This window comes from Notamacropus eugenii, chromosome 3 (genome assembly GCF_028372415.1).
Source record: "Notamacropus eugenii isolate mMacEug1 chromosome 3, mMacEug1.pri_v2, whole genome shotgun sequence".
In the NCBI taxonomy this organism is placed as follows: Eukaryota; Metazoa; Chordata; class Mammalia; order Diprotodontia; family Macropodidae; genus Notamacropus; species Notamacropus eugenii.
Genome location: NC_092874.1, coordinates 40,985,342 through 41,000,982, shown reverse-complemented (window position 1 = coordinate 41,000,982; position 15,641 = coordinate 40,985,342). Strand labels below are relative to the sequence as shown.

General features: G+C 42.0%; 2 protein-coding genes across 5 annotated transcripts in view; one reads left to right on the top strand and one right to left on the bottom strand.

Moving 5' to 3' along the window:
• The window catches only part of UBA5 (ubiquitin like modifier activating enzyme 5), a 21,327-nt gene extending 5,686 nt beyond the window's left edge, over positions 1-15,641 (bottom strand). The window contains exons 1-8 of one of the 3 annotated variants that reach the window (XM_072651339.1): positions 15,548-15,641; positions 6,000-6,045; positions 5,806-5,895; positions 5,002-5,111; positions 4,407-4,493; positions 1,937-2,021; positions 847-951; positions 536-663 (exon numbers count right to left, since the gene is read on the bottom strand). In XM_072651339.1, coding sequence (XP_072507440.1) covers positions 536-663; positions 847-951; positions 1,937-2,021; positions 4,407-4,493; positions 5,002-5,111; positions 5,806-5,895; positions 6,000-6,045; positions 15,548-15,573 — 677 coding nt within the window. In that variant the 5' untranslated portion in view covers positions 15,574-15,641. Of the gene's footprint in view, positions 1-535; positions 664-846; positions 952-1,936; positions 2,022-4,406; positions 4,494-5,001; positions 5,112-5,805; positions 5,896-5,999; positions 6,046-7,804; positions 8,185-8,259; positions 8,752-15,547 lie in introns of those variants that run through there. The other 2 variants (XM_072651338.1, XM_072651337.1) reach the window with 2 other exon arrangements.
• Positions 9,022-15,641, top strand: part of ACAD11 (acyl-CoA dehydrogenase family member 11) — a 97,556-nt gene continuing 90,936 nt past the window's right edge. Inside the window, exon 1 of one of the 2 annotated variants that reach the window (XM_072651335.1) lies at positions 9,022-9,414. In XM_072651335.1, coding sequence (XP_072507436.1) covers positions 9,266-9,414 — 149 coding nt within the window. In that variant the 5' untranslated portion in view covers positions 9,022-9,265. The remainder of the gene's footprint in view (positions 9,415-15,641) is intronic. The other variant, XM_072651336.1, reaches the window with a different exon arrangement.

Genomic DNA, 15,641 nt, shown 5'->3' with positions numbered 1-15,641 from the left:
TTTTAGTCAGTTATTAGTAGCAGCACACTGGGTGCTGCAGATCTTCCACTCAATTTGTACTTCTAACTTACTGTGGGCTTGGGAGTCCTGAAAACCATTACCAATACAATTATGTATAAAATGAAGAGTAAAGGAGCTCTTAGGGGGGCCTGAAGAATCTGATAGTGAGTAAAGCACATGTGCTTTATGAACTCTGTGACCAGCCTACAGATACTGCTCAGAAACCTTGATGGCTAACTTCTTGGTCCTTGGCTATGTTCTGGTATAGAAAGTAAACGTGTTACCATAATTAATAGGCTTTTTTTAACAATAATTTTTATCTAAGGAAAACTGACACACCTGCTCACACTTAAAGAAGCAAAATCAATGTTCCATGAAGACCCCAAAGTCCATAAGCTACCCAGAACTATAGAATGAAGAAGAAAATCAGTCTCTAGATAATTCTCCTATCCAGTTTAACTTTTCATAGGTACTACTTAGATACTTTCACACTACATGTACACAGAACAATTCAGACATTTTTTGTAGCACTCACTTTAGCACATTTTGTACAAGAATTCCAGCAACCACTCCCATAGTAGTGGGCAGACTAGCCGCACAAACGCCTTCTCTTTTGAGTGTCTTCTCATCAATATTTGCAGCAACCACCAGTGGAGGAGCGCACTTCAAGGAAAAGGGAAAAAAAGGTGAGGTTATTTTTAAAACAATAAGAAAAAGCAAGAGATGCCCAAATAGAAATACCTGAAGTTAGGATTCCATTTTCTCTCCCATCTCTCTCTAGTTCTAATTTAACATTTAAAAAATTCTAGAATCTAAAAACAGAAATCAAACAACAGCAGTACATACCGCAAAACAAGCAGATTCCCCAGGAATGATAAGCTGTATGTGCCCTGAGACTGCATTTTCACTGACCCCAGATTCCATCCATGTCTGCCCAAGTTCATTACAAGCCTAAGTAGAATGAAGTCACAGCTGTGAATAAAAGACTAGAATTTACCACATATGTTGTTTTTATGAAAAATGAGGATCTATATGCACATGCTGTTTACATGCAAATTTTAAAATTAAATCACTTTGCAAAAAGTTACAATTTGGATTGATGACTATAGTTTTTCCTCTATCAAAAATATTAGTATAGAGCACAATATGGTTTACTGCTTTATCAACACTTCTGAAATTACCGGTACATGTAAAAATCTCCAAAAGAATCCTAGCAGCAATTAAGAAAGTGATAATGGACTTTGATAAAGGAAAAATATTCTAATAATTCAACAGGAAAGAGTTCATGATATTGAGAAACACCATCTTTGTAGCAATTTATACATTTTAAGATGTCAAGAAAATTCAAGTACTCACTGATAAGTACTGCTGTAAAACAGCTCTATCAAAATACGTATCTTTTAAAAAGAATACGTCTGAAATATATTTGAAAGAAAAGGCAAGTTGCGCATACAAGATTTAGTTTCATGTGCAATCATCTTTTGTACTATTATAGATATGCTTGTTTTATTGCACACATTAAAAAATAATAATACATCTGAAAGGTATGTAAGTAGACACTTGCATGCATGCACCTATGTACATAAACACACTTTCAGAAACAAGGAGTCTTCAACTGAACTGACTATTTTTGGTTGAGCTACTAAGTACTACTGAGAATGTGCGCACTCTCTTGCGCTCGCACTCTCTCTCTCTCTCTCTATATATATATATACATATAACACACACATAGCAAAAAGCTAGAAAAATATTCATAGATATGGGTGTTTAAAAAAAGTGTTTCAATATATTATCTAAGAAATAAGTTACACTTCAGAGTTAGGGCTCATATGAGATCATTTATTACTAAGACAGGAATTAAGACATATCAACAGAACATATATTACACCAAATGCATGCATTATCATGCCCTATATGGACTGAATAAAGTACTCACTGTATTAATAGCCATTCGAGCTTCAAAGTTGTCCACACAGCTCAGAACTAGGTCAACAGGTTTCCCACTTTCCATGCCACCATTACTAATCAAAAGAAAAAAACAAGAAAATAATTTTAACTGGATACAGAATGCAACACTCTAACAAACACAAGTATACATACTGGGCATTAGTTCATAAAATTTGCGAGTTCTTAAGCAGAGACAATGACTCATATTTCATTTAATGGAAGGCAATAAAATATTAATTCTAACATGTTACTACCTCGGCTTCTTTCATGGGAATCTACTTATATGTTTTCCAAATAACCTCTTCTCAATCCTTACCCTTCTTGGCCTTTCTGCAGTATCTGATACTGGCCATCACCTTCCCTTCCTGTCCACTCTATCCTCTAGGTCTTTCTGGAATTGCTCCCCCTGTTCTCCTCTCAGTTTCCTTTGCTGGTTCTTCACCCATGCTACACCAACTAACCAACGGTATCCCTGAGGAGTCGAAGTCTGTCCTGGGCCCTCTTCTCTTTTCACTCTATGCCACAGGCAGAGTATGTATGTACCGAGCTATATACTGCACAGTAGCCCACAATACTCCTAAGTAGACCCAAACCAGATTAATCTGTAACTCAAAAGTATTTTAAAAAAAAAAATCAATAAAACACAGCACAAATAATACTGATTTGTGGCTTTCTAAGTCAACACACAACCCACAGGGATCCATTTCCATGTGGGTCTGACTCCAGTGCTTTAGATGACGTCATCTGGTGATCTCATTGCTCCTACAGGGTCAATCATCATCTCTCTAGATCTGCATATCCAGCCCTGGTCTCATTCCTGAGCTAGTCGTGAATTTCCAATTTCCTCTTAAACATCTCACACTGGAGATCCCACAGGCATCTCAAAATCAACACACCCCAAACAGAACTCACTGTCTATCCCCTGCTCCCCAAACACTGCCCTCCCCTTCTAAACTTCTGTGTTACTGTCAAGGCAGTACCCAGGTCCACAAGCTCGGTGTCAACACTCTCCCACCAAGCCTAATCTCTAGCCAGACTTTGTTTCTACCTTCCTGACACTTCTCCTACGTGTCTCTCCTTCACTCCTACAGCCACAACCCTTGTTCATGCCATCATCATCACCTCAAAATTTCACTCCTGAAATGGCTTTCTCGCTGCTTTGTCTCAGGTCTCTCCCTCTTCTCTACCCCACCCTCCTCTCAGGTGCCAAAGTGATTTTCCTAAGGCACAGATCTGACCACCAACCTCCAGTCATTGACCTCCGATGGCTCCCTATTCCCTTATCATCAAATATAAACTCCTGTTTGGCACTGAAAGGTCTTCATAATCTAGCTCCTTCCAACCTCACCAGTCCTTAGATCTGATTCCCCTCCATGCACTCTACAATCTTTCCATGCTGACTTGCAACATAACATAACACTTCATCTCTCACCTCTAGACCTTTGTAATGGCTGTCCCCCCTGCCTGGAATGTGCCACCAAACTCTACCTCAGTTTCCCTGGCTTCCTTCAAAGATCAGCTTAAGGCCTACTTTCCTAAGAAGACCTTTCCTGCCCTTCCCCTCAATTCCTGGTCCCCTCCTCTCCAGAGATTACATTATATATTCCCTGTATCTTATATGTACGCAGTTGCTAACTTGAGACATAGTAGGTCCCATAGAGGGTTCCAGTCTCCATAATTATAGAAAGTATGTTCCTTGAGGACAAGGACTGTTTTTTGTCTCTCTTTATACTCTACTACTTAGCAAGGTGCTAACGTATAAGTACTTAATGCCTGTTAATTGACTGAATACTCAATAACTTTCATTTCGGAGCACTTCCTAGTTTAAAAACATTTTCATGCACATGCTTTCATCTGAGCCTCACAAAACCTTATCAGGGAAGCAGGAATTATTTTCTGCTTTCCAGATATGAGAAAACTCTTGTTTCCGAGAGGTTAAGTGACCACTATCCTAGAACTGCTGGTAAGAGGAGAATTAAGACTACAAACCTACTCTCTTGAATCCTTCAGCCTCTAAAAATGGGAAAGAGTTCTTTAGCCTTAACCCTTCACCCCAAACACACACAAACACACCTATCAAATGAAAATAGAACCCAGACCATAATGAATCTTTAAATACTAGAGAATATAGATGATAATTAAAACCAAATACACTTGGCAGACTCTGGTCATAGCCTATTGTAATGTTCCATGTTATAGCTTAAAAAAACATTTCTGAATATAAATACAAACAAAAACTTAAAAGAGGCAATCCATGAATTGGGTCTTTCTATAAGGGTCATTTTAAGAGAGGCCAAAAGATTACAAAAGTATTTTTAACGCATATATTACTTATTGAGAACCATTTGACTGTAAAGAACTCAAAAGAGGTTATTTTGAAAGCAAGCACAAAACTAAAATTAAAGGGGAAAACGTCAATAGAATAAATAAATAAGGACGTCTAAATAAGGACATTTTACCTTATTCTATCCATGAAATGTTGAAAGTTGTCCACTGTGGTGATATTGTAATTATAAACTTCAAAATGAACGTCAGGATTAATGTTCCTTAAGGAGAAAAAAGGAAACGATCACAATCACATTCCTCAGTGGGGCAGAGAACAAAATAAAGCTTCAAAGAAAAAGGAAGCGCTCCAGAGCACTTTGTACTAGTTCAGGATTGGAAGCGTTTCCTTTATAGTCATTACAAAGGAATCACTCGATGTTCTTTTTCTCTCCCATCTCAGGCAGTGGTTAAAGTACCAAATAGAACAGTGAAAAACAGATCTTGCAAAAGTTTTATGAAGAAAACCCACTTCACCAAAACTGGGATCAGCTCATAGGGCAGAAATCGGTCCTGTCTCTGCAGACTGAAATGCAATGCTGCTAATTCAGTGAAATTCAGCAAGCATTTACTGGGTGTCTGCTGAACGTGTTAAGCAGCTGCCAGACTAGGAATCAAACCTACAGCTGCAAATAAAACACCAGAGTTCCACCCAGACATCAAGTGAACTTGTTAGACGGGACACGGTAAGATGTCCCTTAATAATGAATACTTAATTTCTATCCTACTGACCGTAAAGTATGCTCTGCTGCTTGAACTTTGCTTAATCCTGCTTGGTGGGGCTGGAAGAAAAGTCTGTTCATGTTGGCCAGTTCCACTTTGTCATAATCAAATAGTAACAGCTAGAGATAATAAATAATATTTTTAGTGAATAAACACCTCATTGGTAATTCATGTGTACCAAAGTCATTCATAGGGTCAAAAATAAACCAAGTTTCATCAGATGTAAACAATATAAATGATTATTTTTCTCACTCAAAAAGTATTTGCCCTTTTTTTGGTAAGATATTGTAGGTACAAGAAAAACAAAATTAATTCTTAATCTTACATTTCAAATTCAAATAACAGCACTAAAAAGATAAATCAAGAAACACAAAGAAAGTCAATTCAAAATTCACTGCAAGTAGATAAGAATTTTCAGCAGGACTTTGTCACACGTGGAGTCAATTTTATACTGGAGGTATTTTCTATTTTGTGTACCACTTAGTCCTCAGAAAGTAAGAGCAATGACCAAAGCCTAACAAAGAGCTCTCATTTAGAGGATACATCATCCCCAGTCATTATGCATAAATAAAAGTTACTATAAATTTTCATAATTAGCTACCTAAATCCATAAGAGCTAGGTCAAGTTCTTTTTCTCTGATGTAAAACACTGTACAGAATCAATCAGTGGTGAAGTCTTTAGATGAAAACATAAATTATAATTTAACCTAAAATGCACTTGCAGTTGTGTGCGTGTGTGAATGTCATACTGATACCTGTGTTTCTCCAACAGTAAATGGTTCATCATGTGATAGTTAGAAAAGCATCTTTTACCTTACCAATGCCACATCTTGTCAGCATTTCAGCAGTTACGCTACCAACTCCACCAACACCTACTACTGCTACAGCAAAGGTGCGGATTTTCTGTGAAAAGTACATTAAAAATACTCTAATCAGTATATTTCATAAAAATTGTCAGGAATAATTTTGGGGTTGAAATCTTCAAAAATGTCAAATAAACACCATACCTCATAATCCTTCACAATTCCCATTCGTTTCAATGCCATCAGGCGACTTAAAGAGAAAACAAAAAATAATTTTTAAAAATCATCAAAAATAGTTTAAGCTTAGGTCTATCTGTAGCACAGTACTGAGTGCTAGACAAAAAACTAGTAAGAGTGCAGGCTAGTCTTAATGGTACAAGTGAAGATTACAGATGGACATCTAGGTGCTGCTCTGGTGCACAGAAAACATTTAAAAACAACAAAAACACAAACCAGTGGTGTGGGTACCATAGAAAAAGTGTTGGCTGTGGAGTTAGAAGACCTAGGGTCATTACAGCGATTGTCAGGCAAGTCAGTGAAGTCCTCTGAGCCCGGCTTCCTCACCTCTCAAACCAGAAGGTTAGACAAGGTGACCTCTTGAGCTCCCTTTCAGCTCCAACCCTAAGGCAGGGGTAGGAACCTCAGGCCTCAAGGCCACAGGTAACCCTCTAGGTCCTCAAGATCTGCCCTTTGACCTTGATTCAGTCTGGATTTAAGGACAGAATAACGTGAAGATCTCCATCAGAAGATGGGATCCCATCATGGAGGAGATCAAGCAGAAGGTTCTCATATCTGCCTTTTGCTCTCTGCAGGGCAACAGGAAGCTACAAGTGCTGAATGTTTAGGTACAGTAAGACAAACATGAACTTCATTACTCTTCTTCTATGTTTAACTTTATATCAAAGTTTGTTTTTTAACATTTAGTAAAATGACCAAAATTATACATCAGAGCTAGTCAGGCCATAATGTATCCCTTTTTCTTTTCAGTCTGTATCTCCAGCTCTCATCCACTTTCCCTTTTACAATTCAGTCATTTCATACACAGGAGGCAGTTTAGCACATAAAGGAAAATCCAGTCTTGTATTTTTTGCTAACTGTGTCATTCATCTTCTCTCCTAATCTGGACTCTAAAGTCCTTGAGAGCAGTTCCTACTTGTCACCGCTTTCTTGTACCCTTCACACACGGTACAGTGTACTACTAATTCGTACACTAATCCTTGCAAAGGTCTACTTGTACAGAGAAGTCTTGGAGGTAGCTAGAGGGGCAAGCAGGTTAAAATTCATTTGCCAACATCAACGCAAGAGGCAAAGGCAAGATTTTAACCTGGCTTTTCTATGTAACTTTAAGAAGTAAGCATGTACAAGCCTTGAACAATCAGGTCTTCTGGACTTAGAAGTAAAACAGAAATTTTAAGGAGCTGTCAGATTTGTGTTCTGAATTTTTCAGTGACAAAAGCTAGGGAAAGGTCATTTTCTTTACACAGAGGAACAAAGACTACAGTAATGGAAAATAAAAAACTCAAAAGTTGTTATTTAAAGGAGCAAGGTTTCATTCTTGGAAGACAGACTTTCCTCTGGAAAAAAAATGTAAAAAACTAAAGATTCATTTGAATGCTAATCATTAAATTATTTATTAAAGAAGCATGATATTGGGCTCTAATCTCAAAAGCTACCTTGAATACTCCTGGAATTATGTTTTTATCTCCTAAGCCCAAAGGGCAGTACAAATAATAGGTCAATAAATGAACCTCTTTATTTTACAGCAGTGAAAAGGGGAGACCCGAAGAGATGCCCTGGGGATAAGAGGGGTTTCCACTGCCCAAACTCATACCAGGTAAATAAATAAAGCCTTCACTCCCTTTACTTCCTCCCCAAGGCCCTAAGGACAGCACCGGCCAACTACACTGGATTCATATTCTGGGGAGAAGGGGAACCCCTGTGTCTTATCTAATCCGCCGCCTGTGGATGCTTCTCAGGCTTTCATCTCAGACACGATGGAGCGTCCTCACCGCCTGAGGCTGGGCTGGGCAGACGAGTAGTGATTGCCGCTCAAGGCCCCCAGGTGTGGACCTGAATGGCAGGTGGAGACGGGGAGAAGGCAGGTCCGAGGCCTGGCCAAACGGAAAGGAAAGGTTTCCCACGACTTCATCTGTATTATGGGTACAACGCGGCTTGCCTCCTCATGGGTGCGGAAAGGAGCCATTCAAAGTTTAACCAAGGTACGTTTAAAGTGAATTAACGAGTTATTTTAACGAACAGGCGCACTCGGAGCTGAGCGCCCGGCGAACCCTCCATCAGCCCGGGCCTCCGCCTGCTCCGCTGGATCCTCGCCGGGACCGACCCCTTAAAAACCTCTCTTCACACTCGGGAGGGGAAACCGGGGACCCGAGACAGGCGGCCTCAGGGCCGACCCAGGCCCACGGTCCGCCGCGCGCGGCTGGTACCAGGCCCGGGCCGCGCTCACCTGTACGGGTTGGAATCCACCACCTCCGGGCTCATCTGGTCGATGCGGGCCCGGCCTCCGCCGCCGCCCCCCACGTCGCCCCCGGCGCTGCCCCCCGGGGCCCGCCGGCTCCGCTCCAGAGCCAGCTCCTGCTCCAGCTCCTGCACACGCCGCCGCAGCCGCTCCGCCGTCTCGGCCGAGGAGGAGGCCATGTCCGGGGCCTGGGCCTCGGCCGCCCCTCGCCCGGGCCTCCGCCTCCCCCGCCGCCGCCGCCGCCCCACGCTGCTGCTCCGCGAGCCGGGCCCGAGCCGCAGACGCGAGAGCCGAGCCCGCGAGCGCCTACTCCGCGCAGGAGCGACACGTCGCCTCGGCTCCCCGGGGCCGTTTCCGGCGTGCTACAGCCATCGCCTTCCCTCCGCCACGCTTCCTTCCTGCCCCCCTCGCCTCCACCTCTCCGGGCGCGCGGAACGGGCAGGGGCGGAACCGTCTACCCTCGGCGCCTCTGTTCCCGGAGGGTCCTTTTTCAAGGGACCAATTGGCTTTCTGGTTTCCTGTGATTGAAGTTTGGAAGAAGGGATGTTGTGGCTTCTTTCGCCTCAGTCAGGCAGCCGTCCTTTCTTTAAAAGAGCCAGCCTCGTCCTCTGGGCCAAGAGGAAAGCAGAGGCGGCTCCTAGGCCCACCACCACAGACCGAGAGCGGCGGCGCCGCCGTTGCTAGGCAAACGCGGTGTGAGCCAATCGCGAGCGAGAGCGAGTGAGCCCCGCCCCCAAAGGCTGTGTCCCCGGGAGGAAGTGATCCGAGGACCGGCGGAGAATCCCGCTCGGGCCCGCCCCCATGGTCAGCGTCCTGTTGCACGTGGTGAGGATGGGAAGGCCTGGCCCAGGCCCCGCCCTCGGCCCGCCACGCCTCCAGCTTCGCCTTCTCACGCCCCCCGCCTCGCTCGGAGTAGCCCTCAGGCCTGCCAACTATGCACAGAAGCACTTGGTCCTCGGCTCCGTAGTGTTGGGGGTGGCGGCGGCGGCTGGACATGGCGCCCCAAGCCTCTAGCGAGCCCGACACGGGCGAAATCCTGCCCCAGCACAGGCTTGACCAGAGGGCCCTGGAGGACTACCTGAGCCGGCACTTGCCCGGCTTCGAAGCCGAGCCCACGGGACCCCTGACGGTCTCCCAGTACAGGTAACGGCGGAGGCTGGCCCCCCTCGCGGCCGGGCGATCCCGGGGTCCCCCAAGAGTGCTGTCGCTTCTCTGCGGGAGGCGAGGGGAGAGCCTAGGTCAGACTGGAAGCTAAAGAACAATCTTTACGGCCCGGAGGAGCCCAGCCTGGCAGCCTCTAGAAGCGGGGTTCTGAACCCGAGGTCCCTGGACCCCGCCAGCGGTCTGTGGCCAGATTTCAGGGGTTCTGTAGTCTTGGATGGGGCGAGGGACGTCTCCCCTTCAGTCTCATTGGGTTCCTTGTAATTCTGTGTTTCATTGGATGCATTTAAAAGCGTTATTTCCAGAAGGGGTCCCATAGGTTTCACCAGACTGCCAAGGTGATCTCTGACCAAAAGAACGTGTGTGTGTATATAATATAGATATATATCACGTATGCTATATGTGATGTACATATACATACGTATGTATTAAGGCCCCTGCTCTAGAATTGCCAACAAGTTCAGAGACATAGTGGGCATCCTTTTTGTACTTCCCACACCTTCCTACCTTGCCAAAGTCTTTTCCCTCCAAAATGTCTAAGGTCCGCTAGCATTTCCCCTAAAATCTGAGCACGGCTATAGTAATATGTTAGTACGGTGTCATTTACGTCAGTACACAGAGTCAGGCTTACTTAGCTTTCCCTTCATCCGTCAGGAGTCACATCTCCATGTGAATGTTCAACTGAGTCAGAGTGCCCCAGGCTTAGGGAGGTACCGTGGTACTTGGGTGAATCAGTTCTGTTGCCTTCAAGCCGTCCAACCGGAATCAGAAGCTCATAGCCAGGTATCAGGTATGAAATGACTTTAAATGTATGGGGTGTATACAGCCACCCTTGCCTTCATTTTCCATACCTGTCATCCTGTCTCTGGTGAAAGACCTCAAGTGAGGGGAGACCCACTGCCTCAAAGAGCTCTAGTTGTTAAGAAGTTTTTCGGAACATAGTCTCCCAATTTTCACCTATTCTCTTAGTAGTGTCCTCTGGGCAGAACAGGCCCAGCCCTCTTCCAGAGGATAGCCCTTCAAATCCTTGAAGACAACTGTCAGATCACCGCCTTATGTCTTTTATTCATCCCCATTTCCTTCAACCAAACTTCATCATTGACTGGACACAAATTAAGTTTGCAGTCTTCCAAAACTCCCAGATCTTTTTTATTCAACCATCTTCACTAGTCTTTGATTCTCCCATCTCACTTCTGATCCAATCAGTTGCCAAATTCTGTGTTCCCAGTTGGAGTTTATAAATGAATAAATCTTGTTCTGCCACTTCATTTTACATTTAGAACTGAGGAACCAGAGGTCCCAAGGTTGTTCAGTGAGAAAGTGGCAGGACCTGGACATGAACGAATTAAAAATATTCAGGAGTTTTTTTGAGCTCTAGGGATATAGACACTTAAGAGAGGAGCTTTTATTTGAATAGTAAGAGACAGCAGAGATAGAGGAGTAGTAGTCAGGGAGGAGTATTTTGGTTTGGTAAGTTTCAAGGAAACAGTACAATCCATCCCTTTCCTCTGGCTTCTCCAAAAAAGATCTAGAAGGTAGTGGACCAAGTTGTGATTGGAAATCCAAGAAGAAACAACAGTGGATCATTTTTCTAGCCCATGATCATGAATTAAGCATTCTGATAACTAGTCAGAAATTGGAGGAGAGGGGATCATGAATCCCACAGGTGAGTGATAAGGGCAAGAACTTCAGACCAGGACTAGACCAGTGACTCTCTCACTGTACCTGCAGAATCTTTGTAGTAGCTAACAGAGGCTGTCAGCTGTCTACTGAAACTTCACCCAGGGTCCACACTGCAACTATGGTCCAGTTGTCTAGACCCTGACAGGGTTCAGAGCCTGCAAAGCTTGGATACAGGAGCGCAACAATCAGACCATGTTGGGGACATGCTAGGAAGTTTAGAGCTCCCTCTCATGAGCCAGCCTTGATAAGCCACCTGTGCTTGAAAAACATAGTACTCAGTACCTGGAAAGCACAGTGGCAGGATCCTAGATAATACAAACTAAAATCATTCTCTCTAGAAGTGTGAAGATCGTGGCCCTAACAAAATCTCCCAAATCTCAAAGCTAGACTTGAAGAATGGGTAAACAAAAGAAGCACTGATGATAAAGAATTATAGAGAAAGAAATGATCAAGGCACAAATCTAGAAAAAGAAAACAGTTCCAAAACATCTATAAGCAAATCCTTTTTCTTTAATTGACTTATTTTAAACTTAAATATACAATGAAAAAAATAAACATAAACTTAAATACAAAATAAGAAAAGAAAAAACATTGTCATGTGCACAGCAGAGCTTGAGAGGATTAAAAATAAATAGCAATAAATTTCCATTTCAAGGATGCCTATATAATAAATACTACACATTGTGTTGAGAGCTACCCATCTTTTCTTTGCATCCTTGTAAGTTTTCTTTTGTTCTCTGCTATGCACTTTTTACTTTTGTTCTTCCCCTGCCTTGTTCCCCCCTCCCCCAAGAAGGCTACAATTGAGCACAGACAGGTATGCATGTGTGTATATATGTATATGCACATAATATGTATATATGTGTAACATCAAGCACCCTCACACATCCAGGATGGCCTGCTAGCACAGGTTCTCAGATATTTTCTGAAAGGAAAGCAACTTTTGAGGGGTCAACCATCTCCTGTAATTACACACACCAATAGAGAAAATACAAGCAGAGAAATAAAGACCAACAGACGGGGCCTGTAACTTCTAATATCTGGGTTTTCAAAGCTGAGGGGTTCTTTAATGGCTACCCAGAGTCTCATCTGGCACATGAACCTTCTTCCAAAGAGTAAGATGTTGGGGCTTCTCTCTCTGGTAACTGTGTGTGTATGAAATGGTCAGACAGTTGGATCTGTCTGTTGATCTGTGATGTATGTAACCCTGTCTGTTGGTCTTTATTTCTCTGCTTGTATCTTCTCTGTTGGTATGTATTAAAGAAGACTGTTGACCCCTCAAAGTTGCCTTCCTTTTAGAAAAGCAGATCTAAGAATCTGTGCTAGCAGGCTCTCCTGTGTATGCCGGCGTGTTTGCTGCTAAAATGTATGTATACACACATATATTCATACGCTCACATATACTTCAATATCTATAATCATACTCATGTATAGCCATATACATTTGTATGCATGTATGTAAGATCATGCTATACTTGTTTGTCCTCTGTTTGTCGGGGGGTGGATGACGTCTTCCTTCATAAGTCCAAATCTCTCCATATTTTTTAAGTCCACCAACTAGTCATTTCTTATACCACAACAATATTCCAACCTTATACTGTGTAGTTATTTTAAATAGTCTAAAATAATATTGATTAATATAGCTAACATATAGTGTAGTTTCCCCTATTTTTCTCTTTTGATTAAATCTATTTTAGCTTTAATTTTGTCTGAGATCATGATTTTTCCTAATAAATTCTACTCCTGATCTTTCTGTTTGTGTGTATCTCTTATTTCCTGTCCCCCCGACTCTTCTATTCACTACCTTGCACTCTTATTACTTAACCTACCCCCGCACAAAGATTCCATCCTTACCTTCTCTTCCCACCCTTTTCCCTTACCCTCTTATTTCTTTCTGAATTTAGAAGACTTTTATAGTCTTCCAAATATGTATATTATTCCCATTCCCATTAATCTAGACACCCTTCTATACCCCCTCGCCTATTCCCTCCTCTTATTTCTTTATAAATTTATATGTACAATTATATACAAAATAAATATGTAAATTCATATGTCTCTAAATGTATGTATTGTTGTTTCTTTAATTCAGATCTGGTATGAGTAGGGTTCCCTCTAAAATTCCTCCCTTATCCTCTCTCCCCTTCCCTGTGCGGATAGCCTCTTGTTTCTTTCTTAGGTAAGAAGACTTATACTCTTCTAGATATATATGTATTGTTCCTTCTTTAAGCCATTCCCGATGAGAGTAGGGTTCCAGAACTACCAGCTCTCCTCCCCCGTCTCATTCTTCTGTGTCAATTTTTCCTCTAGTGCCTCATTTATATAAGATAATTACTCTTTTTACCTTTTCCTAAACAGTTTTACGTTTTAGAATTACATCATACTCAGGTCTACTCCAATCTTTCTTTCGAATTACCCAATTACTAATAACAATCTTAAACATAAGTTTGACGTTTCCTCTTAAAAAAAGTAAAGTCTGTCCTTATTGAGTCCCTTGTAATTAGTCTGATATAAGCTTTATATTTCTCTTGGATCTTGTAAGTCAGATTTTCTCTTAAACTTAGGGGTTTTTTGCAACAAAATCCTGAAAGTCTGGAAATTCATTGAATATCCATTTTTTTCATTCAGGATTATGTTTTACTTTGCTGGGTATGATATTTTCAGCCTCAACCCTAGTTCTTTTGCTCTTCGATGTGTATTGTTCCAAGACCTGTGGCCCTTTAGTATCGCTGCTGTTAGACTTTCTGTGATTCTAATTGTGGCTCCACCATATTTGAATTGTTTTTTTTTTCTTGTTGCTCATAATATTTTCTCCTTGATGTGGGGGTTTCAGAATTCAACTATGGTATTCCTATAGGTTTTCCTCATAGGATCTCTTTCAGAAGGTGATCAGTGGATTTTTTCTATTTGTACTTTTCCCTCTTGTTCTAACACTTAAGGACAATTTTCTTTAATTATTTCTTGTATTATTATATCATTCTCTTTTTACCATAGCTTTCAGGTAGTCCAGTTAGCCTTATGTTTTCTCTTCTTGATCTGTTCCACAGATCAGTTTTTCTTATGAGATATTTCATATTCTCTTCTATTTTTTTATTCTTTATGTTTTATTTTATTATTTCTTGATTTCCTATAACTTCACTGGCTTCCTCTTGCCCAATTCTAATTTTCAAGGAGTCATTTTCTTCTATAATATTCTGAATTTCTTTTTCTAGTTGGTTGACTTTCTTTTCATAATTTTCTTGTTTTTCTTGGGTTTTTATTTTACTTAAAATTTTTCCTCACTCTCTCTTACTTGATTTTTAAAGTCTTTTTTAAAAAAAAGTTCTATAAATTCTTTTTGGGCAGGTGGGACCATTTGGCATAATCCTTTGGGGTAGGAGAAGCTTTTTTTTACTTCAGTATCCTCTAATGAAGAATAACCCTGGTCTTCTCTATTGCCATAGTAACTTTCTATAGTTGGGTTCTTTCTCCTTTGCGAGCTCACTTTTTTTTTATTTGTAGCAGTTTATTATTGTCATCACCTCTAGTTCTCAAGTATAAAGGAGGGTGCCTCTGGCCTCAGATCCTCCTTCAGTTCTCCCCTCTGGCCTGGAACTGAAACCAAGACCTCCAGTATCCTACAAGTGCCCACAGCCAGCCATGCCCCACTGCTTCTGCACCCATCAGGCATGTGCTGGTTCCTTCTCTCTCATCTAGGTAGCCCATCTAGGTAGCACAACTGTGCCTGGTGTCCCTTGTCAGCAGAGGTTCCCTCAGTCTTTCCTTGCTCAGACACCCAATTCTCCACATTGTCAGGAGGTGAAAATCCCTGTGGCTGGGGCTGAAGCTACTTCCCAACCTAGCTAACCCCAGGGCTTGCTGCTTGTTGTTTCAGAGGAATTAGTCAGGAGGTGTTTATACTTAATAGGGACCAAACTTCAGTCCTGGGATTTTTCTTTGTATCTTCTCCCAGTTGTCCCAGGAGGATCACTGTTCTGCCCCAACTCCTGTTTATTTTTGCCACTCTTTGTTCACCCTGAGGCACTGTTTTATATTGTTTGTGGGAGAAGTCTGGAAAGTTTGGAATTTTCTGACCTACTCTGCCATCTTCCCAGAATCCTCTCTGAGCAAATCCTCTAAGAAAAACACAGCTTGGCCACGAGGTCAACTGGAATTCTTGAAAGAAATGAAGTAGGCAATTATTTTGAGAGTTAAAATTATAAATAGAATGAGAGCTCTAGAGGAAAGAATTGTAAAAGGAATGACAACTGGAGGAAAGATTTGGGAGGGTAATTAACAACTTAGAGTAAGACATACAAAACCATACCCCAAATAATAGACTCATTGAAAATTAGAAGGGATCAGAAGGGATCCATGAAATAAAAAAGAGTTTGTTGAGGCTTTTTTAATCTGAAACTCATACCTCTTCAGTATCCCCTACCCCTAGGGCACTTACCCAGTGAGAAGATAGAGAGAAGACATCAGAGCGGTCCTCCCATTTTAGGGAGAGTGCTGAGGGCAGCCCCCATGTCATTTCTCATCCAACTTCA